The sequence below is a fragment of the Notolabrus celidotus genome, chromosome 4 (genome assembly GCF_009762535.1).
Source record: "Notolabrus celidotus isolate fNotCel1 chromosome 4, fNotCel1.pri, whole genome shotgun sequence".
In the NCBI taxonomy this organism is placed as follows: Eukaryota; Metazoa; Chordata; class Actinopteri; order Labriformes; family Labridae; genus Notolabrus; species Notolabrus celidotus.
In genome coordinates, this window is record NC_048275.1 from 9251569 (window position 1) to 9278606 (window position 27038).

At 40.8% G+C, this 27038-nt stretch overlaps 1 protein-coding gene across 4 annotated transcripts in view; it reads right to left on the minus strand.

Moving 5' to 3' along the window:
* Nucleotides 1-25376, minus strand: part of hcrtr2 (hypocretin (orexin) receptor 2) — a 41876-nt gene extending 16500 nt beyond the window's left edge. Inside the window, exons 1-3 of one of the 4 annotated variants that reach the window (XM_034682739.1) lie at nt 25313-25376; nt 25171-25218; nt 4486-4664 (exon numbers count right to left, since the gene is read on the minus strand). In XM_034682739.1, the coding sequence (XP_034538630.1) occupies nt 4486-4635 (150 nt within the window). In that variant the 5' untranslated portion in view covers nt 4636-4664; nt 25171-25218; nt 25313-25376. The other 3 variants (XM_034682740.1, XM_034682738.1, XM_034682741.1) reach the window with 3 other exon arrangements.
* Between the last annotated feature and the right edge of the window lie 1662 nt (nt 25377-27038).

Sequence of the window (27038 nt, forward strand, 5' to 3'; positions counted from 1 at the left end):
TAATCCCGGCTGTTGTTAGTAGGCTGATGGAAACAGATTTTTTAGATATACTTTTTAAATACTTTTGTATTCAACTGACTCATCTTTAGATCATTACTTAGTCAGCTTATTTGTATATTTATTTAGTAGCTGGGTAATTAAACAGTCAGGATTCTTCAGTGGATTTTTATCTCTCAGTTATATCATCTGAGCTCTGTGAAGTCTGACGCAAAACATTTCCCTGGAAGGACAAAAAATACTCCTTCAAGCTGCACATGTGTGACTTAAATTGCCTTCCTCAAACATATAGCAAGAGGAATTTATTTAAGCTAACATTTAATGACATTTAAATGTTAAGTCACTAAATGTCAGAGGAACATCATCTAAAATGTCATCTCATACACATTATGAAGTTTATTTCCCCGAACATGCTGTCCATGCCTGTCATATGAATATAGTGGACCATATTAAAGATGACATATCACGCTTTTTTCATCAATATATATTGGTCTAAGAGGTCCCCAAAACATGTCTTTAAAGTTTATGCTCAAAAAAACACTTTGAAATCAGATTTTGGCATGCCTGAAAAGCCCTCTTCTTCAGTCCTCCTCAGAACAGTCTGTTTTCCCTCTGACCACGCCCCCTCAGGAAGTGGATGTGCCTCGGCTCTCCAGCACGTTGATCTAATGTTTACATGTTGGCTGAATATACACGGCTGCTCAGAGATCACGTTACTTCAACCCTCTGAATCTGATCCTGACGGAGAGGCACCTGTAGCAGGACCTTTCTGAACGATTGGTCACAGATTTAGTGTTTCTTGTTGTTTATTTATCATTATGTCGACGTGTGTCTTGGTACACAGCTACGAACATGTAGCTATGTGGCTATGCTAACTAGCGCTAGCACTTATCCATGATAAATAAAAATCATCCACTAGATCTTCAAATCTGCAGACGTGGGGAGTAAAACCGACCTCTGCCAGAAAGGCAGCAGGACCTTTTATGAAGGATTGGTCACAGATTTAGTGTTTCTTGTTGTTTTATTTGTCAGTATGTCGACGTGTGTCTTGGTACACAGACGTGGGGAGTAAAACTGACCTTTGTGTTTATTAAGACAGCCTACAACTAGCATGCCTCCCTCCTAAGCTCCTTGTTAGCACACGTGTGCAGGTAATGAAAAACAGAGGAGGGGTTGAGTTGTATTTTATACAGTCTATGGGCTGAACAAGCTCCGAGCTCTGACTCCGTGACAGACCGGATATTGTTGTTACGTAACAAAAACACAGAAGTCTGAAACGGCTCGTTTCACACACATTTACAGAAAGGTGTAGAAATCAAAACAGGGGCAGAATGGATTTTTTTCATTCTCGGCGGGTTTGTAGACATGCCAGGGACACATATTTCAGGTAAAGAACCATTAAAAAGTCAATTTTGCATGATATGTCACCTTTAAAGACTTGTATACGGTTACCTGCTTCTGTTTTAAATATTGGGCCTTTTTTTTATTTAAAGATTCAGAATGACTTGAATGTGGCTCATGTTGCATCCTGCCATGTATCAAAGACCTTAAACACACACCCAGCCAGCATTAATCTTTTATTCAGGGACTTGTTGTTGTTGTTGGTTTGTATAAGTTAATTAATTGCTGCTGTAAACAAGTCAGCAAGGTATTTCAACTGTGCTGCTAATGACTGAAAATTCATTAATGACCATATTTTCTCCCGTTTCATAATTTATTTCAAGAATAAATTATGTAAAATTGAATGAATTATGTAATATCGCATTTCAGAGAAAATTGAGGCTGTTACACGTCATCTTTTAGCTGAGGTCTATGGTAAGATCCCTCCTGAGGCTACACGGCACTGCAGCATGTAAAGCTAAACCAAATGTGACATAAAAATACAAGATGGCCCGAACAAGTTCCTAAGTAAATGGTGAATGGACATATATAGCGCTTTTCTAGTCTTTCTGACCACTCTGAGGCTTTCACCCATTCATAGCACAGGCTGCTATAGTAAGGGAGCATCAGTATACACATTCACACACCGCTGAACAGCAGCGTGAGCAATTTGGGGTTCAGTGTCTTGCCCAAGGACACTTCGGCATGTGACTGCAGGAGCTGGGATTGAACCCGCCAACCTTCCCATTGATAGACAACTGACTCTACCCACATAGCCACAGCTGCAAGTGGGAACTGGCTTCGGAGAAAGGAGATCCTCGAGGGTCTGTAGAAGTGGCAGGTGGTTTGCTTGAGCACATACTGCAGCGGTCCGAGTTAAAGCAGAGCACACAGCAGGGGGCAGCGTGGATGTGACCGCCAAATATGTTTGATGCAGAGCCATGAGATGAGTGTGCTAGGCTAGCGACCAGCTGAGCAGGAGAAAGCACACACTGACTCATCCAGGTTTGGAGTGTAAACCATCTAGCTGTGGCCTTAAGCTACATTCCATTTGTAAGATGTGCATTTACTGTTTTTCAGGAGTGAACCTGGTGGTGTTAGACATAAATTCATTCAAATATACACTACCGTTCAAAAATTTGGGGTCACTTAGAAATGTCCTTATTTTTGAAAGAAAAGCACTGTTTTTTTCAATGAAGATAACATTAAATTAATCAGAAATACACTCTATACATTGTTAATGCAGTAAATGACTATTCTAGCTGGAAACGTCTGGTTTCTAATGGAATATCTACATAGGTGTATAGAGGCTCATTTCCAGAAACCATCACTCCAGTGTTCTAATGGTACATTGTGTTTGCTAATCACGTTAGAAAGCTAATGGATGATTAGAAACATCTTGAAAACCCTTGTGCAGTTACGTTGGCACAGCTGAAAACGGTTTTGCTGGTTAGAGAAGCTGTAAAACTGGCCTTTCTTTGAGCTAGTTGAGTATCTGGAACATCACATTTGTGGGTTCGATTATACTCTCAAAATGGCCAGAAAAAGAGAACTTTCATATGAACTCGACAGTCTATTCTTGTTCTTAGAAATGAAGGCTATTCCATGTGAGAAATTGCAAAGAAACTGAAGATTTCCTACAACAGTGTGAACTACTCCCTTCAGAGAACAGCAGAAACAGGCTCTAACCAGAGTAGAAAGAGAAGTGGGAGGCCCCAGTGCACAACTGAACAAGAAGAAGTACTACAAGTACAGTAGAGTCTCTAGTTTGAGAAATAGACGCCTCACAGGTCCTGAACTGGCAGCTTCATTAAATGGTACCCGCAAAACGCCAGTGTCAACGTCTACAGTGAAGAGGCGACTCCGGGATGCTGGCCTTCTAGGCAGAGTGGCAAAGAAAAGGCCATATCCGAGACTGGCCAATAAAAGGAAAAGATTAATATGGGCAAAAGAACACAGACATTGGACAGAGGAAGATTGGGAAAAAAAAGTACGGACGGACGAATCAAAGTTTCAGGTGTTTGGATCACACAGAAGAACATTTGTGAGACGAAGAACAAGTGAAAAGATGCTGGAAGAGTGCCTGACGCCATCTGTTAAGCATGGTGGAGGTCATGTGATGGTGTGGGGCTGCTTTGGTGCAGGTAAAGTGGGAGATTTGTACAAGATAAAAGGGATTTTGAATAATGAAGGCTATCACTCAATTTTGCAACGCCATGCCATACCCTGTGGACAGCGCTTGATTGGAGACAATTTCCTCCTACAACAGGACAATGACCCAAAGCACACTTCCAGATTATGCAAGAACTATTTAGGGAAGAAGCAGGCAGCTGGTATTCTGTCTGTAATGGAGTGGACAGCGCAGTCATCAGATCTCAACCCCATTGAGATGTTGTGGGAGCAGCTTGACCGCAAGAAGTGCCCATCAAGCCAATCCAACTTGTGGGAGGTGCTTCAGAAAGCGTGGGGTGAAATTTTCTTCAGATTCCCTCAACAAATAAACAGCTAGAATGCCAAAGGTCTGCAATGCTGTAGTTGCTGCAAAGGGAGCATTCTTTGATGAAAGCAAAGTTGAAGGAAAAAATTATTATTTCAACTAAAAATCATTATTTCTAACATTTTCAATGTCTTGACTATATTTTCTATTCATTTTGTAACTCATTTAATAAATAAAGTGTGAGTTTTCATGGAAAACACAAAATTGTCTGGGTGACCCCAAACTTTTGAACGGTAGTGTATGTCCATATTTTCTGTGTTATATAGGACACAGGATTGTGCAGGGAAGTGTGAGACTTTTGTTCACCACGTCAGGATGGCCTACAGTAAATTGCATGGCTTGTGATGTGTTGGTAAAATCTCCAACGTATGATTTTGAGGTGGAATTGTAAAACTGAGAAAGGCAAAAAGATCTGTCCAGAGCGTAAAATCACCATCAGATGAGATCATAGATCTCACTGTGCACAACTCATAGGATCTTAAGTATTTCTATATCCCCTTACGAATTTAGAAAGAGAAAAATCTTGTTAGCATTCATAAATATTTTACAAGCCAAGAGGTTGACTCATTTCTTATCCTGCTTGCAAAGCAGACACCACATTGCTGTCTTACCTGCAGATAAGGCACAACTTTGCAGAGCGTGTTTCCAAAGAACCACGTCTCTGTGATGTCCACCACGAGACTCGCAGGCAGGCAGATGATGGTGACCAGCACATCAGCCAAGGACAGATTCACTATGAAGTAGTTGGTCACAGTGCGCATGTGACGGTTTTTCAACACTGCAAAACAAACTGACAGAGATGCACAATTAAAAAAGCACCCAAAGACTCAATGACGGCAAGTTTTTATCACATTAGTGCAGGATGTTTCTGAGGATGATTTTAATTATCACTGTCTTAGAGGCATGTCTTCAAACAGTTTGAATTAAAAATACATCACAGCTCTGTAAACAACTTTGCTGCTGTTGGAAAAATAAAGATCAATCAGAAATAACATAGCGACATTAGTATTCATGTGAAAGCCTGACAACAAGCTAAGGCCATCACGGTGCTTTCTCTTATATAATGGTGGTTTCCAACATTTTAGAGTTTCGCAGCACAAACAGCCCTTTCGATCATTCACTATTTCTACAAGCAATCCATCAGTAAACTGATCACTGGTGAGCAGCCGTCTTCAATAGCATGACCTCCTATTGTATCATTTCAAAGCTTTAATATATTACAACAAAATATAAAGGTAAGAATAAAGCAGAAAGTTGGTTGTGAATATTTTGGTAAAGGCAATCCACAGTCAACAACAGATTTAGAGCAGAAAATTACACCATCAGTTTGTATCAGCTGTGTGAAATTAAGCATTATTCATAATATGGGCTTTCAGCATCAATGTGTTGATTGTAATGGGATTAAAGTTCAAGGTTAGAGTGTTCAGTTTTAAAAATTGAAGGCTTTTGTTGTTCCTTTTGACACAGCAAGAATCTCTGTTCAGTTGACAAGTCAAATTCAAAGTAACATGCAATGAAACTGACACCAAGTGCATATTACTGAGGACTCAACTCAGAATCGAGGTATGGTGTCTTGACTAAAAACACTGATTATGGCAATCCAAAGAGATTCTCTGATTAAACGGGATGAAAATAATGAACCCTTTAAAATATAGACCTAGCTTAATTTAAAGTGTGCACAAATCAGCAAATCAAAATCATGTGTCAGGGTGAGGGGGAGTGGGACACAAATGCAGACTGGGAAGGTGGTTCTACTCTTGTGAAATACATCAACTTGTGATGCACCTGGACACATCATCAGTGATGTAACCTGGGGTCATTGGGTGTTTCTGGTCTTTCAACAATCGGACACCCTCAACCAGGCGACCCAGCCGGGGTTGATCAAGCCCCGGCTTGTGTCCAGGTAGCTCGACCCCACCCACGGGTCTCCTCTCCTGATCCACAGCCACCTTGAGGCAACTTCTGCTGCCTCTGTGGCCGACTTGATGGCCCTTCGCCTACTGCTCCCTGTGATGCCGAGCATATTGTAGGCCCTGCATAGGGACTGGCCCACAAACCCTCTGCATCCCACCTCAATGGGCTCGCACCTTGCTTGCCACCCGTTGCTTCGGCATTGTTCCACCAGCTCGGTGTACTTTGCCCTCTTCCTCTCATTGGCCTCCTCAATGCGGTCCTCCCAGGGCACGGTGAGTTCCAAGAGAATGACCTGCTTGGAGGTTTCCGAGATCAGCACTATGTCTGGCCTTAGCGATGTTCTAAAAGCTATCCCAAATGAATAACCACTGATATTGTAAGTGATTGAAAGGGAGAGAGAAAGACAAAAATAGTAGAAAGGTTCCTTCAACCAACAAAGAGTGAGTAAGGCAAACTGAACCACTGCAGACGATCAGCTGACCAGAAAACCAACTCTAAGGGAGACCCAGGAAAAAACTCCTGAACTTGAAAACACAAAAGGGGCTCAGTGTGCTTCAAGAGTGAACAAGGGTTGGGTGAAAGCTGGTACAAAAGCATCAACAAAATACAGCCTCTAAGTAGTAGGGTAATATCTGTGCTAATGCAGACACACACCTTGTTAACACAGGACCACACAGAGTACCTCTCACTATCTCTGAAGGTGAGACAATGAGTCAGCACAGAGCACAGAAACTCACAGGTATATATAAACTAATCACACCTGGTCTCTATCAGGGCCAATTAGCCACACACACAAACACACACACACACACAGTTGTCTGCAGACCAGTATAAAATGCAGAGTGAGGTACTTCGTTGTGTCACCTTATTTCACCCAGAGGATGGCGCTCAATGAAGCAAGAGGCCACCCAGTTGTCCAAAGCATGCCGGATGCAAAGCTAAGTGGACCAGGCTAGCAGTGTCACTTCTTAACAGCTTCCTCCCTCATTAGCTCATTATCATGCTTTTAAGAAAACAGTGTTGTTGTGGTCAGTAAATAACCTTTGTTGAGTGCTGGTACGATGGAGGCTGAGCTCAATTACTGCATCAGGGGCAAGCAGAATTCTGACTTCTCATGTCGTAAACAGCTGGTACTAGAAAGAGCTTCACAGAAACACAGGACTCTGCTGAAAGCAATGGAAATAATCATGCAAGAGGAGAGCTTATTCCTTTTTCTCCCCAATATAGACCGTCTTATATACCAGTGCAACTTATATTTGGATTTTATGGTGCACTTTGCAACAAAAGGTATCACTTTGTCCACAGGGGGTGCCAAAATCAACTCTAACCTAAAGTTTCTCACAGGAGCTCAAAACTTTGAACATACTGTGTATCAGTTATCAAAATTCAACCCACGGCGTAGCTGTAAACTCAGGGAATCATTTGAAAGACGTTCAGAGGCAATGAAAAGTGCTAGAAGCCCACCTGAATTACAAAGAGATGCCTTTCAATGGCCTGCAAAAGTAAAAAATGCCATCAGCAACAAGACTGACGATTTCTGTATTCACATTTTGATGCCTGTAACCGCTGTGAGGCTGTAGGTGTCATACCTGATGATTGACAGCACCCTGAAGAAACAGCCTTTTATTACTTTTCCCCCCGTGGATATTCATAGTGACTGACACATTTAGATCTAACAAGACAATAGGATGAGATTTCTTTGTCTGAAAACACTGCTTACACTTGTCAGGACAAGATCTGCAGAGAGATAAAAGGGAACACTTTGTCCACAGGGGGCGCGAAAATCAACACATCCACACATTTCTCACATTAGCTTTAATTTGCATGCTTCATTTGAGAATAAAAGTTCTCAGTATTCTCTTCCAGCACACATTTGGGAAGTTAGTGTGTCTAATTACTGAATTACAGTCTTTTTGTGTTGCTGCCCAAAGGAACAAAACAATCTGACAAACTCAGTGACTACAGTACAATGCAATCCAAGCAGTCACTTATCTTGACTCACCTTCAAAACTAATTGGCTACCTTTTTAAGGATAGAAACAAACAGTGTTTGTTAAAGCACTTTTACTTCTCTTTGCTAATCTAAAGAGCTGGCTTCTGCAGAGTCCTGCATCATTCCTCAAGGCAGTTGAGTGCACTGCTTTCTTGTACACTACCTGCAGAACATGATGTATTTAAACTGAAGCAAGTTTCTGGAAACATTGGGGTGCTTCTCAAAGCTCTAAACTGCAGTCTCTTTGCTCCTCACCCGAACCGGAAGTAGTTACTGACGCACCATTTTAACTTGCATCCCAAAACTCTTAACGCTGCTGGAGGAGAGAGGAGAGGGGAGCGAGGAGACTGATTCGAGGAGGAATAATCGAGGAAACACGAGAGCAGACTTTGTGGAAGTCTTTTCTCTGACAGACACGCCCCCTTATCGAATATCACTCACCGATTGGACGCTGCAGCGGCTCGGACTTAACCGAAACTTAACATCAGCTGAGTTTAATAACAGAGAAAGATTGGTCACAGATTTAGTGTTTCTTGTTGTTTTATTTATCAGCATGTCGACGTGTGTCTTGGTACACAGCTACGAACATGTAGCTATGTGGCTATGCTAACTAGCGCTAGCACTTTTCCATGAAAAATAAAAATCATCCACTAGATCTTCAAATCTGCAGACATGGGGAGTAAAACTGACCTTTGTGTTTATTAAGACAGCCTACAACTAGCATGCCTCCCTCCTAAGCTCCTTGTTAGCACACATGTGTGCAGGTAATGAAAAACAGAGGAGGGGTTGAGTTGTATTTTATACAGTCTATGGGCTGAACAAGCTCCGAGCTCTGACTCCGTGACAGACCGGATATTGTTGTGACGTTACAAAAACACGGAAGTCTGAAACGGCTCGTTTCACACACATTTACAGAAAGGTGGAGAAATCAGATCAGGGGCAGAATGGATTTTTTTTCATTTTCGGGGGGTTTGTAGACATGCCAGGGAAACATATTTCAGGTAGAGAACCATTAAAAAGTAGATTTTGCATGATATGTCACCTTTAATAATTTGCACAGACATGAACAGTTACCTATGGGATGGGTGTCGCCTGTGTAGTTTATTTAGAGTTTATTTCGCATTACTTCCCTGTAAATGTAACAGACCGTTGAACGTCTGATACAACTCCAACACAGTAGGTGGCGGTAATGCACCTAAAAACAGAGTAGCGCTGTGCATTGTGGGAAACAGTTCTGAGAATTTTCTTGAATCAGTACGACATCTGGGTAGTTTTAGCATATTGCAGATTTTGCTCCCATTCACATACTGCATACTACATAGTGAATTTTGGCCAAATCAGTACATACTACTAGGCGGTCGTCGAGAACAACTAGAGACTATATACGCACACTGGATAACACATAAGGAGACTAGTGAGAACAATAAGGCACAGGTGAAGACAATCACAAAGGAGGGAAAACACAGGACGTTAAACTACACTTAACACACTGGAAGAATATTCTACAAAATAAATCACTGAAAATTAATTCAACAACAAGACCACAGGAAATCACAGAGAGAACAGAAACACAAGGGTATTGACCAAAGAACGAGTAAGAGTAAAACTAAGAAATATGTAAGAAAGACAGAAACACATGGCAAAACTACAAAATAAAATACACACAAGGACCATGAGAACACAAAAAAGGTAACAAATAATAAAACACAGGAAATTAATCACTGATAAACACCACCGGGAAGACACAAGGATAAATTATAACTAATACAGACAGGAAATACAAGAAAACACAAGGTAAGCAACACAAAATAAAAAAGGAAATCAAATACAGATAAAACTCAGGAAATACTCAACCGGACAAAACAACTCATGACACTTTCGTCTTCTTTTACATCCTGTTAACACCATTTCTGTTGATATTTTATACCTCAAGTTAGTTTGTTTTTTAATGACTCCATTTCTATATATATATATACTGTATATTATAGATTCTATATGATGTTTTTCTAAGTTTTTTATAGTGGTGGAGCTCACTGAGGCAACTTCCCCTGAGAATGCACCACTGTAGAATAACTGAGAAGTAAAGGTGGTTACTTTGAAAAATCTCCTCATTGCCGGAGGGTTCAAACATGTCTGAGGACAGAGGCCAAGAGGTTGCAGGTGATCCATATGCAAGTGATAGAAAAGGAAGGAAACAAACCTTCTGTTCTTACTTCAAGTAGCTCTCTACATTTCTTAACCTGAACACTAAAAAAGCAGCATGGACTGAAGAGTGCAGACAAAATGTGATGCAGAGGCTTTGTGGTTATATCTTTTTTCAGGTGATAATCATAAAGCCATTTTTTGAGATGCTGTGTTATAGGAGGTATTTAGTATTACAAATCCACAAGTCTGCACTCCTTCTTGGAAAGGGGTAGACATGCTGCAGCTGCTTCCACTGCAGTGAAAGGCTGAATGTCTGTCTGCTCTTGCTGTCAAAAGTCTGGGTGAAGTTTTTCTGTGAGTGTTTACGCAGACACAAAGGAGCTTTTTTATCAGCCTGACCAGCAGATAAACAACAGCATTCCAGACACTGTGTATAATGCAGCTTGTTAAATGGAGTGACACTTGTGAGACATTTCAGGCGGGCAGCTTGGGCAGCTGCACTGAATTCTCACTTGATGCGCATTATTCTGCACAATCACATGATGAACCTAATCTCCCAAATTGAAATTGGTGTTCCATCTAGATGTCTAGTCTCTGCTCTGCCATTGCTACAACCGCCTTGTAAGTGCTGTGCACAAACATTCAGCTCATCCACCTCCACCTGCAGGCCCTGATCAGGGTTTTAAGATCTTATTTCATCACTCATCAAATTCTGCATAAGAAAATTAAACCGTGCAGAGTGATGATGTCTGCAGACACAAAATACAAACAATGTTCTACTAATGCAGTAAACATTTAACATGTGAGTTGTCTGACTGACTAGCACATTGATGTTTTTATCCTCAATCAATACCACTGCACCCACTGTACTCACTGCAGCTGAGCAGCACAAAGGCAATTTACACAGCAAGCATTTTGGTTTGTCACAATCTCAGAATCGATCAGCTTTTGTCTAACAAAGATATAAACCTCCAGAAGTGACGGTGCACTTTTTTGGGCACTATACTGTTCCTCAAACTTCCAGCCAGTGCTTCCTTTATCGTGCCCTGCACTGATTACTTTAGACTTTAGACTTCATTGTCCTCTTGGGGAAATTATTTTCCAGTGCCCCATGTGTTTCATAGACATCACAAAAAAGAACATGTTATACCCTGAAAGCAAACTAAAACACCAACATCAAAATTCAATGAGCAAAGTCTGCACTCTTGACCGTTCAGCGAGGCCTTTTGTTCAGGGCAGCTACAGCAATAGGGGTCAGGCTTTTCCACAGGCGAGCCATTCTTCACCTCGGTGCCCTGTATCTACGACCTTAGAGAATGGGATGTGGTAGGTGTTTAGTAGATGCGTGATGTCCATTTCTATTGAGGTTGCAATGCGTGTAATGGCCTTGTTTCAATCCGTGAGGTTTGGTGTGGGGAGACTGATTATTTTAGAGGCTGTTGTAGTTATAGGCGTGAGTTTGGCCTTGTTTTTAAAAGATAACATGTTGTAGAAGCAGGTGGAGCAGTACAGGAGGATGGATTGGATCATGCTTTGATACAGCAGGAGGAGGAGACGGGGGGCAACATAGAGTCCTTTCAATGAACGGTTCAAGAAGTCAAGTGTGTTCAGATCAAATGTGAAGTGAAATTTAACCATCCAGATATGTGTAAAAAAAAAAAACACCATCAGTTTTTGGTTCATTACCACCCCAGAGTTGCACCCCTTTATTTCCGTCTTGTGAGTCACGGCTTCACTGTAAGTTGCATGAGGTTGATCTGTAAAAAGTAGAAATGCAAGCTTTGTCTGCGCTCCACAGGAAAGGATAAGAAGCTGTAAAGTGTATCTTTGTTGAATAAAGGACACTTTAAACACAGCATTTAGCAGACTTTTTGCTCAGGCTGGATAGTTGATGCAGAATGGATCGTCAGCTCCACTTGCATCCTAAAGAGTAATACATGCTGAAGTTTGACTGCTTCAAAAGCTTGAACATCAATCCAGAACTGCCTGTTCGCCCACACACCCGAGTAAAGCTAAACTTGGTGCAGATGAAGAACTTCATCCTTTTTCAGTCTGCCTGTTTGTGCTTTTTAAAATGGCATCTAAGATGTGTCTCGGAACTGCTCTTCATCGCCTGGTGTGAGATTAAAGCATGTAAAGTATTTTGTTAAGTTTATCTTTCCATCAACTCTTCAAATCCTGTGGGATGGTTTGATACTTTGAAAATTAAAACCTGATGCAGTAAACCTGCAGTGGATGATTCAAACTACATGAGAACTGACACTGCGGCGATGCACAACATCAAAGACAGGATGCAGCCCATGAAAACGATCCCTTTGTGCATATTTGAACAGCACTGTGAGAATGAGAACCACATAATTCATGCATACAAAGTCACCTATTCACTATTTATGGTTTGGTTTGAATTAGTTCACTAAGAAAGTATTGACTCTTATACATAAATCTATTTAATCCATTTAGATTTTTGTACTTTGTTTAGCTTTGTTGCCTTTGTCTGTTACAAAGGTCTAACGTTACTAAAACCTGGGAGTGATATCAAAGTCTTAACCATTACATTACTTTGACATAAGCCATCTCTTATTTAAACATTTTACTCACAAGAATCTTTATGGTGAGAAAAAACTCTTACTATGGACTGAGGATCTGCTCTCACTGTATTTAATACATTAACAGTCAATGCCAGTCACTGTAGTTGGACACAGGTTTTGCTCTGAGCAGGCATAAAGATGATACCAAGAGAGCTATTTTTCCCATTATTGCTTGAGGGACCAGACTGCTGCAGGCGCTATCACAAGAAGACAGACACTGAAGAAATGTGTCATGTCTAAAACACACATTTAAAAGAGAATACACACAACACACTACTTGAGGATGTTTGGATCCACAGTGACAGGGGCACAGAAGCTCATAATTCATCACTGGATTAAGAGTTCATCCAAGACAGACACCAGCTGTGCCATATACGGAGGTCTCCTCTTGTTCTTTCTGGTTGATTAAGTTCATATTGTTTATATACAGTATAAGACAATAATTGTCATGAATATCCCCTCAGAAGAAGGTTTCTAGAATAGAAATGTGTACGCACTGTATTTATCCAAATGACACCTCAGACCTTTGTACTGTGATTTCAATAAAGAGTTGTTTTCAGTTATGGGACAAAGAGGGATAGAAAGACAGAATTTTGATCCTTAAAGATACGCTTCAAAAGCACATTTTTTAAAGACTTTTTTATATGCAAGACGTATAAGTTTTTAGTGGGGCCAGTTTCAGCAGTGGGCAAGATTTAAGGGACAAAAACCAGTTTGTTCAGCAGTAGAGGAATAAATTGGACTGGCAGCTTAAAGCCAACACTTAAATGTCACAGACAGCACATCTCCTGTACGTAGACGTCTTTTCAAATGTGCAGACCCTGCCCTAAGAAGCAGACCACAGGCTCAATAAATTGTGTGTTCACCACCCAGAGTGAATCCCCCTGCTCTCCTCCAGGCAGCATGTACCACTTAATATTCGCACACACTCAACCCTAATGAGGTGGGCTCAAACCGGGAATATAAAGCAATCATTACTGTTAGTGTCACTCAGACTATAAGACATGGATGTGGTCTCACTGATGTCAGCCATAGGTTTCTGAAGAGATGTTATAAAACACAAAAATGGTGGTCTCTGTGCTGGAAATGCTGACTCAACTTAACTGTCATATTGAAACTAAGTAAGTTTACTTGGGTACTGCGCTTAAGTACATTTTTTTTGAATCTGTACCTTAATTTGAGTGTTACTTTTTGATGAAATGTTTGACTTTACTCTTCATCTGAAAGACATATATCATACTTCGACTCCATGACATTTCTATGAATGTTCTCGTTACCTGATACTGCTCTGAAGTCAGCTGATCAATTGCTTTTCTTTTCTAAACTCCGATCCCAAAGACAATAAATTGTGTTTGTGTAGTTCTGCGTTTGGTTTGTCTAAGCGGTGTTTCCATACCTGTACGTTACACATCTCTTTGGTTTAACAAAGTGCAAACGCAGAGCTAACGTCACTCACATCAGGCGTTTCATTTAGCGGCAGTAAAGATGGCTAGAAGGATGATGGATGACGTTTCTCCACTTGAGCACCCTGACCATATCTGAGGCTCATGTGTGGCTCTGCCCATAACAACATTAGACCTTTTATTAGACCTTTATTTTACCAGGTAAAATGTTTGAGAACTAGTTCTCATTTACAAACATGACCTGACCAAGAGGCGCCATTAGGAACACATACACACACGTAGACATATAAACATAAAATAAAACAAAAGTGAACAAGTAACAAGCAATGTGCATGAGGTGTAAAAAAAGTATGTGTGTATACAAGTATGCATGTAAGTAAAGTCCAAAGTAATCAGCATGAGCAACAGTCAACTACAATCTGTCAAAGTTTTAGCTTGAAGGTTGTGAGTGGAGGCAAAGTTGAAAGTTTGAGGGTGGTTTGTAAGTCATTCCAGTCGTTAGCAGCTTCAAAACGAAAGGAATCACGGCCAAAAACATTAGAAGTACTGGGGATGATGAATTTGATGTCGTCGCTGGACCTAGTGCGATATGAGGCTTGGGTGACGTGAAGAAGAGAGGACAGGTAGGGAGGTGTCTTGCCCAGAATTGACTTGTATTCAAAATGAAGCCAGTGGTGAAGCCGCCAGGTATGAAGGGAGGGCCACCTCACCAATTTATAGAGATCGCAGTGGTGAGTGTGGAAGGGTGCATTAGTGGCAAAGCTGATAGCTGAGTGATAAAGAGTGCCCAGTTTCTTGAGTGCTGTACTTGAGGCCATTTTGTAAATGATGTCCCCATAATCCAGAATCAGGAGTATAGGGTGCATCTCAAAGCTCTAAACTGCAGTCTCCTCGCTCCTCGCTCCACCGGAAGTAGTTACTGACGCGCCATTTTAACTTGCGTCCCAAAGCTCTTAACGCTGCTGGAGGAGAGAGGAGAGAGGAGCAAGGAGACTGATCCGAGGAGGGATAATCAAGGAAACACGAGAGCAGACTTTGTGGAAGTCTTTTCTCTGTCAGACACGCCCCTTATCGGATATCACTCACTGATTGGACGCTGCAGTGGCTCGGACCTAACTGAAACTTAACATCAGCTGAGTTTAATAACAGAGAAAAGACAGACCTTAAAACAGTCATTAAGGGTGCCCTGAAACAGACCATAAACATCCATCGGTTTCTAAAGAGTCTGTATGTGATAAGCTGAGATTAAAGTGTTTGATGTGAGTTTTAAACACAAAATACTGATCGCAAAATCACAAATTCAATATAACAGAGGATGGATTATGTTATATCTGATTGTTTTTGTCAGATTCACTGACTAATGAAATAGAGTAATAGAGTCTAACATCATTGATAGAATATATATCAATGATCAGTTATTTCTCCTGTTAGTTTCCCCATTTGTTCTCATTTTCTTCATGAAGAGAAGTCTGACAGTAAAGTTTGTCTGTTAGTAAAAACACTTGTTATATTTCCTGTCAGGTTAATACAGTTTCATACAAGGCTGATCATTAATGAGCACGGGGTTTGAAAAGAGTTGCACGGTTTCTAGTTTCCCTTGAAGTAATAAATAATTTAATAATGAGGCATTTTACTGATGAATCCATCCATGATTCATCAGGACAGAATAAACAGAGAGCTGATTCCCCTCATTTGCAGGTGTGTGTTAAACAGGTAAACACAGAGACAGAGCTATGTTACTGTTAATATTGATCAGAGTTATTACAGTGAACATGTGTGCAGACACAAACAGCTGTTAAAGTCGTCATCACAAACCGACGTCGCTTCATGTGGCGCTCCGGAGGAGAGGACGTCTCATTTCTCTAAATACAAACATCCTCTCTCCTCTGGTTTCATTTCCTCGCATCTCTTGTGGGCGGGACTAAGACATGAGGAAGAGACACGATGAAGAGACGTGAGGATGGACGTTTAGAGCTTTGAGAAGCACCCATTGTCATCATGAGGAGGGTGTGTTTCGTAGCATTAGTGAAGGAGGTTTTGTTGTGGAAAAGGAAAGCTAGTCTGGCTTTAATTTCAGTCTGAAGGTTGTCAATGTGTGTGGTGAAGGACAGAGATGAATCCAGCCAGGTGAGTCCTTGGCCTCTGGAGCCAGTCTCAAGTGGACTCTGGAGGAGCAGCAGTTTTTTGGACTCCTGCATTGACTTCATTTTTGGACACTGGAGCTTGCTGCTTGGTGTAGCTGCATGGGGTTTAATCATACCTATACTTCACCATCTTTACTTGCTATGACTTGTTCCAGTGTTTACCACCAGAAAACTAAAGTTGTGTGAAACAATGTATTCTATGAATAGAAAAAGGCCAGACATCCTCGGGGTGTAATTACACAGCAGGCAGCCAGAAAAACATTACCACACTGGTTGTTTCTCACTTTTCTATACCTGTTTTTGTTTTTTACTCATTTTACATTCCTGCGCTGTTGCCTCAGTGATTAAATGTTTTTAATGTTTTATGCGTTTCTGCAAACATTTGAATATATCATCAAGCGCTGTCAAAATAAATCACATTAAAGTCTGTATGATAATCTTTATGTCATCCGTACTGATGCATTTTTCATTGATCGTGTCTGTGACCTGATAATGTGTTTGTTATCTCCCCTGACATAAGCCAGGAGGGGATTGTGAGTTACTTGTGTGTGTGCGTGACTGTGTGTAGCGTGAGTTGACAGCTAATCTCACACACTACTGAAGAAAATCAGCCCTACGGTTCACTCTTTATTTAAGAAGAAAGTCCTGCTTTGACTTTACAATACGAGGCTGTAATGGTCGAGCAGTAGGACCAGAACTTATCTGATTATATCTCTACATTATTTTATACTTTCAATCTTTTCTATATTCTTTCATTGTTCTTTGTAATTAGCTAGCATTTTTTTTTATTGCACTTACTATGCACAACAATCAAATTGCAGTTTTTACTTAATGTTCTGTTCACTCCATTATAGAACGATCTAGTTAGCTGTTTTCATTAACTCCCACATATGCCAATGGTGTGCTTGCTTGGTTGTGTTTAATTACCAGTTTGTCATCACACCCAGTCGTCAAAATCACAAAAGATCTTCTTAAAGACTGTGGGGGATTCACTTAGTATGGATTGCTGCCGCTAATTGCCCCAAGAATTGTGCATCATTAGCCTCTGCTATCTGCTCCCTCTGAAGGTACCATTCACAAAGCAAATTCTGCTTATAGACTAGTGCACACAGACACTATTTGCTTGGCAGTGCAGTTAATGGAGCTTTGAACCCTTTGTGTGCTTTGTGGATTCATGTCTTTTTAGCTCATTGGCTCAGGTTTAGCAGGTGTAAAAGCCTTGCAACCCTCTTGTGAATCAGGCCCCGTGTCTTTCTAAGACAGGGGAGTGTGAAGAGTAATAATTTCTAAAACACTTTGCCTGGTCTCAATCTAAGTTCACTTTCTCAAAAAATATTCTAAGTATTGAGTCTTACTTGAAGAAAAAAATGTTAAGTTCAAATCACTCCAGGAGTCCAGCTGAAGTTCAACCCAAGAAAAACTTTATTCACCCATGCTTCTGAACAAAGTGAGTTGATCCTCTGCCGCAGACCAACTGAAGAACAAAGGCGTTACAGTGATTTTTATAGGAAAGAGTAGTGGAAACGTGTGGCACATAAGGTCTCAAAGACATGCCTTTTCTTCATTTTACAACATTTTGATTGGACATCATAACCATAATTCTTCCTATGGTGCAGGAAACAACGCGACAGGCACATCATCCCACTCACTGGGAGATTTAGGTGCCCAATGTTGGTGAGTCTGAAAACAACCGTGACCGACTCATGAACCCTTATTGAAAACAGCTGCGACTGGGTCATTGGACCCATCTCTCTGCATCTTGGTAGGGAGAGGGGTTGCCCTTCCAAAACTGCTCACAGTCCACCAGTGTACCATTGGAGACGTGAGAAGGTAAAAGCTGCTTCCCCAGTCACAAACTATAGCTGTGCGCAGGTGCATAAGGAGATTTACATCCCTTTATCTTGCAATGGCCACATTTGGCCTCCCCAATGCTCACACAAGCCTGAAGGCATAATATGAAACTCACACTACTGTGTGTGAGAGGAAAGGGAGAGGAGAGTGAGAGGAGAATGAAAATGAGAATGGAGAGATACACTACAAGTGACTGTATAAAAAGTAATATTCAATATTCCATGTGTTGCTCCCATGCTGCAACTGAAGACATTTAAAAGAGATTATCCTGAATATTGATATTTGAGCCCCTTTGATAATTCGCAGTCATTCCAGCATGCTCATAACAACTACATCTACAGCCTTGATTTAACTTGGTATTGTATGGAATAAATGCAGATACTTATTTGATACATTTTCCCTTGAATGCTTTTCATTTACAATTACTGATAATACTTCACTACAACTCACATTTAATTAAAAGTGTGCACACTTTTGAGATGATGAAAAGCAGCTGATTGATTATACAACAACTATGAATGATCAGTCCAGTCAGGTACTAATGAGCATGTTTTGCAGGTCATTGGAATAATAATAGTGGTCTACTAATTAAATCAGTTTGATATTAAGAAAAGATGCGACAAAACCTTTCACACCAGATCTTAGATAATCACACACACATACATAAAACTGAGCTCCAAAGTCTTTGTAATGAATTCAAAACTATCATGGAAGCAACTGAAGCCTACCAGCCAGAGACTTGAAGCTGTGTTGTTGCCTGTGGGTGGCTACCACAGCAACAGTGTGTACATATATTTCTGAGTATTTGTTGGACTTCAGAGACATAACCTGCATTTGATCTTTTCTTAGCATGGCCAAAATGCAATTAATAGAATTTAGTTTAAACTGCAGAGACATGTACTGACATGTGCTGCTGGCTGAACAAGATGATGTGTTTTCGAAACAGCAGCAGGCGGTCTTCAGCCTGTAGCTCCAAACTGTTTGGGTGGCCCCCCTTCAACATTGAAAATTCAGCAAGAGGGCACACAGAGATCAGCTAGACACAGATTTACTACAAAATGTATTAGGTCCTTTATCGCAACATGCTATAACCTTCCAAATAATAAATTACTCATTACCCGCAGTATCCTGCTAGGACTGTGGAAGAAGCCCACAGGAGAAGGGCCAATTAGATGCCAGGAAGAGCATTTACTTGCTTCTCAGGCCAGACACTGGAGGGTGTAGGCAGAGCCCCCCACTGTCATCTGATTGGCAACCCTGGTGCCCCCACCAGATTCTGAAAACACAGTTTCTCATTATCAAACCAGTCTTTGGTTAATTAGAATAAGCAGAACAAACAGTATAAACAAATTACCATGTTTGACTCCTCTTCAGGTTCTGGGGCTAAGGGCTGAAGTGAACACTGATGTGCCAACACCTGCAGTTCCTCAAAAGGCCACCGAAGGCTAGCCACAGAAGTGAGACTCCCCATGAGGCCCCTTACAGCATCATGAAAGATGTTAACTGCTTGGTAACACACAGGTTTTTCCCCTCTATTTCCAATGTCTTTACAAAAGACAGCTGACCTGTCCAAAATGAAGGCTGACAGATTTGCACGATGAAAAGCGAAAGGCACCTCAAAGCTCATCTGAGGAACTTTGAATCATGTTTGAATCACTCATTACAAACACTTTGGCTGTTTCCTGAGGCTGCTGTTAATCCCTTCATCTGACACCTAACCCTTTGGCAGCAATCACAGGTATTAAAATAATAATCCATTAATTCTTGTACCCTCTGATCTTGTTTCCTTTATGGAGTCATCTGCATTGATTTCAGCCTGTTTCATCAAAAGAACTCCTCACAGTAACTTTAAATGACAGCTGAGAGCCGTGAGCTGTCTGCTAAGCTAGGTGTTCTATTAGCTAATTACAGTCGCTGAAATAAACCCCTCATCCATCTTCATGTCGCTGTGCCTTTTGGGGATCTTTTTTTATGCACTGTCAGAAAAATGTCATGTTTGCTCTATCATTAATTTACAGATGGAAAGGCTAAGCTCCACTTTTTTGGAGTTTTATTACTGATATGTTAGCACTGGTTACGGGTATCAGAGAAGCCCTGTCTGCAGATAACTCCTGGAGAAGTGATGAGTGATTTTTTTTATCTATGCAACCACTAAGAGGGGGTTTTTGAACAAGAGAGACTTATTTAGGAACATAATTTGTGTGTTCAGTTCGAAATATGTTCTATTGGATTTCCTGTACTGCTGTTAACAGCGGATACAGATGTAGTTATAATCAATAGAAATTTAAGCCTGGGGGCCAAAATACAAAGAAAGAGTGACTGCATTGATTTTACAAACCTTGTTTGTTTCTGCAGTTCCGTCCTCGACACAATTAATCAATCTGACTACATTTAAACATTATCACACAGGTAAGTGTAACACGGCATTCTCCACACCATACAAACCCCCATCCCTCTATACATCCAGAGCAATGAAATAATATGAAGCAAATAAAACACTGAATAACAGAAATATTATATAAAGTTAAGAAAGGGGAGCTGAAGAAACACAAATATGAATCTCATCAAATGTTTACTTGTGAGGCAAGATTTGAGTAAAGGAGTGGCGCCAGAGGCCAATCTGGCTGCAAAGTTTATCTAAATTGACTGTGGGAGCTAATATGTTGAAGTTCAATGAAGTTGTAATAATTCTAGAAGTTTTTCCATGTCCACATTGAGCATGAGCTTTGGAACATCCTCTATGTGGCCTGAAAAATGTAATATGCTCTGCTGTATTTTCACATCCCCTAAAATAAAAGACAAAAGCTGAAGAAACATTGAACTAACAAACACAAGAAGTTAATTGTTCTCCATTCTCAATTATATTAGTTGTTTGCCAGTTGGGGGGCCTGATTTGCTCATATAACTTCTTCAAATATTCATAAGAGTTGGCTTCATTATTACAGCTAACTACATCTGAAATGCTAGCTACGTCATGCAGAATGGTTGCCGCGTGACGCAAATCCCACTTTGGCTGCCGTAAAACACAGTGCCTGGTAACTCTCAGAAACTCTTGACACCCCTTAGATCGTCCTGGAATGTGGGCGGTCATTCAGACTCTCCAGAGGGAACTACGCTCATGTTCCCTTTCACAAGTTGAAAATTAGGGTGCTGAGTTCACCTTTCATCATAACACAGACAAGTTCCATGAACGTGTTCATTTCAACATGATCCTGCCAATTGGTAACAGCTGGTGAGAATTGAAGCCAATGCAGAAGTATTAAAACTGCAGTTCCTGGAGTGCCCGCTTGAGGCTGGCTCTGGAAGTACCGGAAACCACATACACACAAATTGAAAAAAGACAATCTTCACAGCAGAAATAAACATGTTTACAGTGTGGTACAAAAGGTGAGTCTAGTCTGAATAGCTCATTTCTCAATCGGCACACACTGTGCAGGGGGTGAATTGTCTCATTATGCAGCAGTTTCAAAGATATTAAGATTACAAGGTTTCCATAATGAGAGGCACAGCTGACTTAATTGACAGGCGGGGACACTGCAGCTGTTTGTGAGGAGGCTCAAAGCCCACCTCTTTACCTCACACCAGCTCCACAGAAGTTAGGTTGCATTCAGCATTTCCAATATGGCTGCCGCCGCCGATCGGCTTCAGTAACAGCTGGGTGACGTCACGGATACTGCGTCCATTTGTTACACTGTCTATGGTTCATGCACTGTACATATTTCCCTTTTTGTGGCATTCACACACAGACTTCATACTAGTTGTTTTTAGTTCAAAGAACATTTCCTTATTGCAAAGTCTGTTGAAGTGACATAACTTAGAATATGGAACTACAAAGTCGACTAGGCTGGCAGATGAGGCAAACAAACACAGGACGTTCATCCTGGGGGTGGGAGTTGGTTTCCTTTTGGAACAAAAAGATGGAGTTAAATGATCTGACAGAATTTGTAACGAACATCAAGTACACAATGTGATCCGATTCACTTTTTAATAGATTTCTTTGTGTTCACTTTGTCACCTACAATCAAATGTATTTTCTGAATCTAATTGAGTAGTTTTGTTGCTTAAACCTGACAAAACTACAAATGCGTATTGACAAGCTTAGGCATCAAAACTGTCAGATAGGAATATCCTGAGTCTTCTGTGTCCAGTGTCCAGTTTGTTGCTGAATTCCGGCCGAAATAATACGTCCATGGTGACTTGTCGCACACGGGACAAGAAGTTCCCCTCAGTGAAAGAGAATGGCCTGTATTGTAACTTGTGTCACAACCTTGAATGGGTCGAGCTGATCTTTTGACTGACTCACTGCTTTCATGCTGTGGTCAGTCAATAGTGAGTTTTAAGAATGGAAAAAATAAAAATACCATTCTTCAATGGGGCTGGTTTGAAAAAGGCTGTCATTTGGTCGGCTGGGAGTGGCTGCATAGTTTATAGTGAACGCACTGAAGCAGCAATTGAACCAACCATCATCAAACACATAATGTAGGCCTGCTCCAAAAAGCATCAGATATGTTTTCTCTGTAGGATAGAGAAGACATACCAGTCACACAGTTACTCTTGAAATGTGATCACTGGTAGAGTCTAAAAACTGCAAACACAACTCCTGTTGACAGATACAGACCTGCAGGCTGGATTATCCCTGAGTTGCTGGTGTTGTATTTTATATTAAGACTCAAACTGACAGTCCTTTTAAGACTAAGGTGAGGTTTCAGACAACCGAGTAATGAGTCATGAGTCAAATGAAACTGCACATTTTTGTGTTGTACTATTAATTTTTCATGTACCTCAAAATGTACTACACCTCTGAGCTCATCAGCCGAGGGGAAATGCTGCAGTGCAAGAAGTCACAGGGAAAGATTGTAAAGTTGAGCTAGAGCTGTGACATGATGAATCAAGGAAGAGCTCAGCAGTGAGACTGAAACACAAAATTGCAGGAGAATCAGCCTCAGAGGAGAGGTTGTGATGAATCAAACTGCAAATGGGTAATGTGAAGGTGGACATTCCTCTTGTTGCAGCCTCTTTGTACAAACTATATTTTTACAGTAGTGTACCTGTGCATTTATTACAAGGGTATTTGAAAAATTTTGCAATTCATTTCAACAGAATCAGCTGCAAGATCATTTTCAGTTCCTCTTAGATATGTTTGAATACCTCCTCCCCATCATTTATCACATAATCTGAGTTGACATGAAAGCAAATAGATTTTTCATATACATCAGAAAACTATTCAGAGCTATGAAACTGTCCAATAAGGCGGAATGAGGAGGAGAAGATTAGCTGAAATTGAGGTGAAAGTGTCAAAAATGACGGTATTGTGATTCACCATGTCAATCATGGGAAAAAAGCTTTTATCCCTCTTCGCCCTCACGCGAACCACTTCAGTGTGACATAAATGAGATGATTTACATAGACTATCTGCAGGGGTCCAGCCTGGATCATGCAAAGCGTGAAGGATAAACGGGATCCATGAATTTGCCCTCCAGTCTGATCTTCCTCAGTCACTGCTGTGATTTGGACAATAGAAATGCACTGTATTGATTTGCTCTTGCTGCTTTTTTTAAAATTCCCTTGATGGATATTTGCGCATTACTACTCTCAAAGAAGTTTTTTCCAAGTGTTTTACAACTTTACGCACGAATGGAAAAGACTCATAGGAAAAAATGCAACTTACCAAGAGAGTTTCCGATCAGAGAAACGAAGAACACAATAATGTAAGCCACGATGAGGACCCATTCATACTGCTTGGGGTGTAAGTATTCCCTCCAGATGTATCTCAGAAGTTCATCGTCGTCATCCACAGAGGAGTGCAGCTCGTCGCAATCCTCATTCTCGGTGCTCTCAGACATCCTTCACACTCACAGGTGTCACTGTGTCAGTTTCTGCTGGTATCCGTGCGTCTGCAGTGACCGCAGCTTGTTGAGCTGACTGTCAGTGAAGACGCGGTGCTGAATGGTAACGCGCCTCACGGACCTCGTCAGTGTGACGCTGGTTCTTCTTCCTCTGCCCTCATCGCGCGACCGCAGCAGGGTCATACAAGCACGCGCACACACACTGCTGAGAGCACAAAAGCTGTGCACCCTGCAGTTGCTCCTCTTTAAATTTGAGGGATTTCTATGGATTTTGCTTTCACTTTTTCTGTCACATGACCAGCTGAGTGGAACAGACAGTTTGCATTACAATCACTTTTTTTCCATGCACTTTTAAAGCTACTGTTGGTAGGAATGGTAAAGAAAAAAAAAATGTACTTTTTTTTCTGCTTGGTTTGGAGAAAAGGACATAATACCCATCAGTACTCATCTGTAATTTAAGTAGTTTAAGATTATGGCCAAACCTCTGTTTTTCAATGCCTTTGTATCAAGCAATGTTATTATTCCCCTTGGTTCCTGTTATCACAGACCAATCAGAGCTACTCTTCAACCCTCTGTCCTGATTAGTCGACTGGCGGCCCTTACTAGGTTGTCCTGATTGGCTGGGAAACCGACACTACTTCCTCATAGAACAAGCATGAGAAGTAGGGGAAATCTGGTGGGGTGGGGTGGGGTAGTGTAGAAATTCAAAATCTCTCTCCAAACTAGTGTTTATATCACAACTACCAACAGCAGTTGTAAGTAAGGCCACAGTTTTAGACAGATCAGGTAATTTAATTGGACTACTGTCCTTGTCTCAGTGCAAGCATGTGGTGAGAACTGATTTAAAAGTGTGCCCTCCTCCAACACCATACTTGGCTACATGCCCTCTTTCTTTCACATCACATTCCAAAATGATCAACAAACAAGTTATCAAAAGGGCTAACTGGGTGTTTGTTGAACAGAGATAACATGAACAACTTTACACCTCTCTACCTATTGTGGCAAGGTGGAGGGGGGGTCGGCACTAAGGGTATGCAATATGATAAAGAAGAAACAAAAATGTAACTGATCCAACATTGCCACCTGGGAAATTTCACCCCAGGAAATATACAAACACCTTAATAAATAAAAAGGCAACACAATCAATAAAGGCAAAACAGCAGCTGACAAAGGGCTGAAATACAAAAAATAAAGCATATTTTAAAACTTCTTTTTAACAGTTTCTAAAATATGCATCAACCCTCAAGGTTGCCTGACTCACCCATTAACCAGCTTTACTATAACAATGACACAAAGGGAACAGCTACCAAAGACGCCTCAACCAAAGGACCAACAGACACTAAATACAAGAGATAAAATGGATCCTTTACAATATTTCCACATCTCAGCAATTAATCTTTGAAAGAAACAAACCTTATCAAACCAGACACCAGCTCACCCAAGGCAGAGAGGCAGACGGGGCTATTCCAAGACAAAATTAAACTTTGTTAGCTTTAAGTAAATGCAAAACTACTTAAAAACAAGCATGTAATAATCCTTTTGATTTCTAACCTACCTCAGTACAAGGAGCATGTGTCAACCAGCAGGCAAACCAGATAGAAAGGGAACCATGATGCCACAGGTGCTATATATATGGTTCACCTGATTAAGGGGCTGGACCAAGGGAGGAGTTTACCTAAGGTTGCATTCAAGGCCAGCAATTAAAACCAACACTAGAAGCAATGCTCCCACTACACTATCATATAGGTAGAGAGGTGTCCTGCAATAACTTTCTTTTGAGCAGATATTTTTATTGTACAAGTTTTGCCTGATTAAAGGCACGGCTAACTTGACTGACAGGCTGGCACACTGTTGCTGTTAACAGGGAGGTTAAAGGTCTGCCTCAACTCCACTTCTTTGCTTGTTTCTCGATCGACCGAAAGTTAGGTTAAGTCAGCAACAGCCAACGATAGACTTCAAAACTCATCTTCCAAACGTGACGTCACTTAAAAGACATCAATGGTCCGAACACCCAGTCCAGTTTGGGTCCAACTGAGGTTTACACGCGAGAGAAAATCAATCCTCCATCCAGTATCAAGTGTGACTTGGTGTGATTTTGGTTGGATCAATATTTTAACATGTATTTTAAAAGTCCGGTTGTCGTCAGATTAACACAGTTGAACACATTTTTTACATCATGTTAACGCACTGATTGGTTGACGTGCATGTTTGGTGTGTCATTTGGTGGGAGGTGCTTAGCAGAGAGAGGTAGCAGAGGCAGAGCTATTTCCCCATTGGCTTGTTCAGATGACGTCAGCTACTTAAATTATTAATCATATTAACATTAGTTACCAGGGAGTTATTGTTAAGCAAAAACCCATAAAACTCTAACATTTTACTGCAGAAAGACAATATTATTTTATCCCAAGTTTAGAATTGGGATGCACACAGCAAGAACAACTAATCCCACCAACTTCCATGTAAATCAATATCCAAATTATAGTCTTATAGTCTAATTATAGTTTATGTAGTTGATCGTTGTAGTATCCATTCTGTCATTCCAAGGAAACACTACAGAAAGGTTGATAAGGAAAACAAAGCTGTGGTCATGTGACCTGCCAAGGGACTGCAGATGTTAATTAGTTTTAAGCTAACTCTGGTAAAATGCATCAAATGGTGACATTTATGTTGAATAATGTACAGGGTCCCTTTATAAATAAATCATTTTTTTAAAAAGGCCGACACAAAGCAAAATGGGAAATGAGGCATCAAGGGCTAATGCTACAGTATAGATTTTTATAAAATTCTGTAGTTAAGATAGAACATATTGAATATTGATGATAAAGTGCAGGTAATGTTTCATGATTAAGATTTCAGTCTTTAGGTGAGGCAATTCTTTACATTTCAACAGGTTGTTTTTTATTGAAATGGAGTTGGCCTGCCCAATAATGAGCAGAGGAATCAATAATTGTTTTTAATTCCGTGTGGATGCATTCATGCATAATTAATGGGAGGACAACTTGAGACCACACATCCGGTAAACCTGCATAATCAATCTGGACGAGCAGTCCAACTTTGCAATTCAGTGAAACGAAGCAGCCCATTCTAGACGCAGAGGCTTCCCCCATGCAGCAAAAGCTCGGTACATACAAAATACCATTAATGATTTAGTCATGCAAAGAATCTACTCAAGAAACTGTTTAAGCTAGCGATGTTTTATTCTTTAAACATGTCCATGTTGTTTCCAGTAACCTTTGCTGTATTAGGTGCGGTTCACCTCCTGTAAGGACACAATGTTTCAC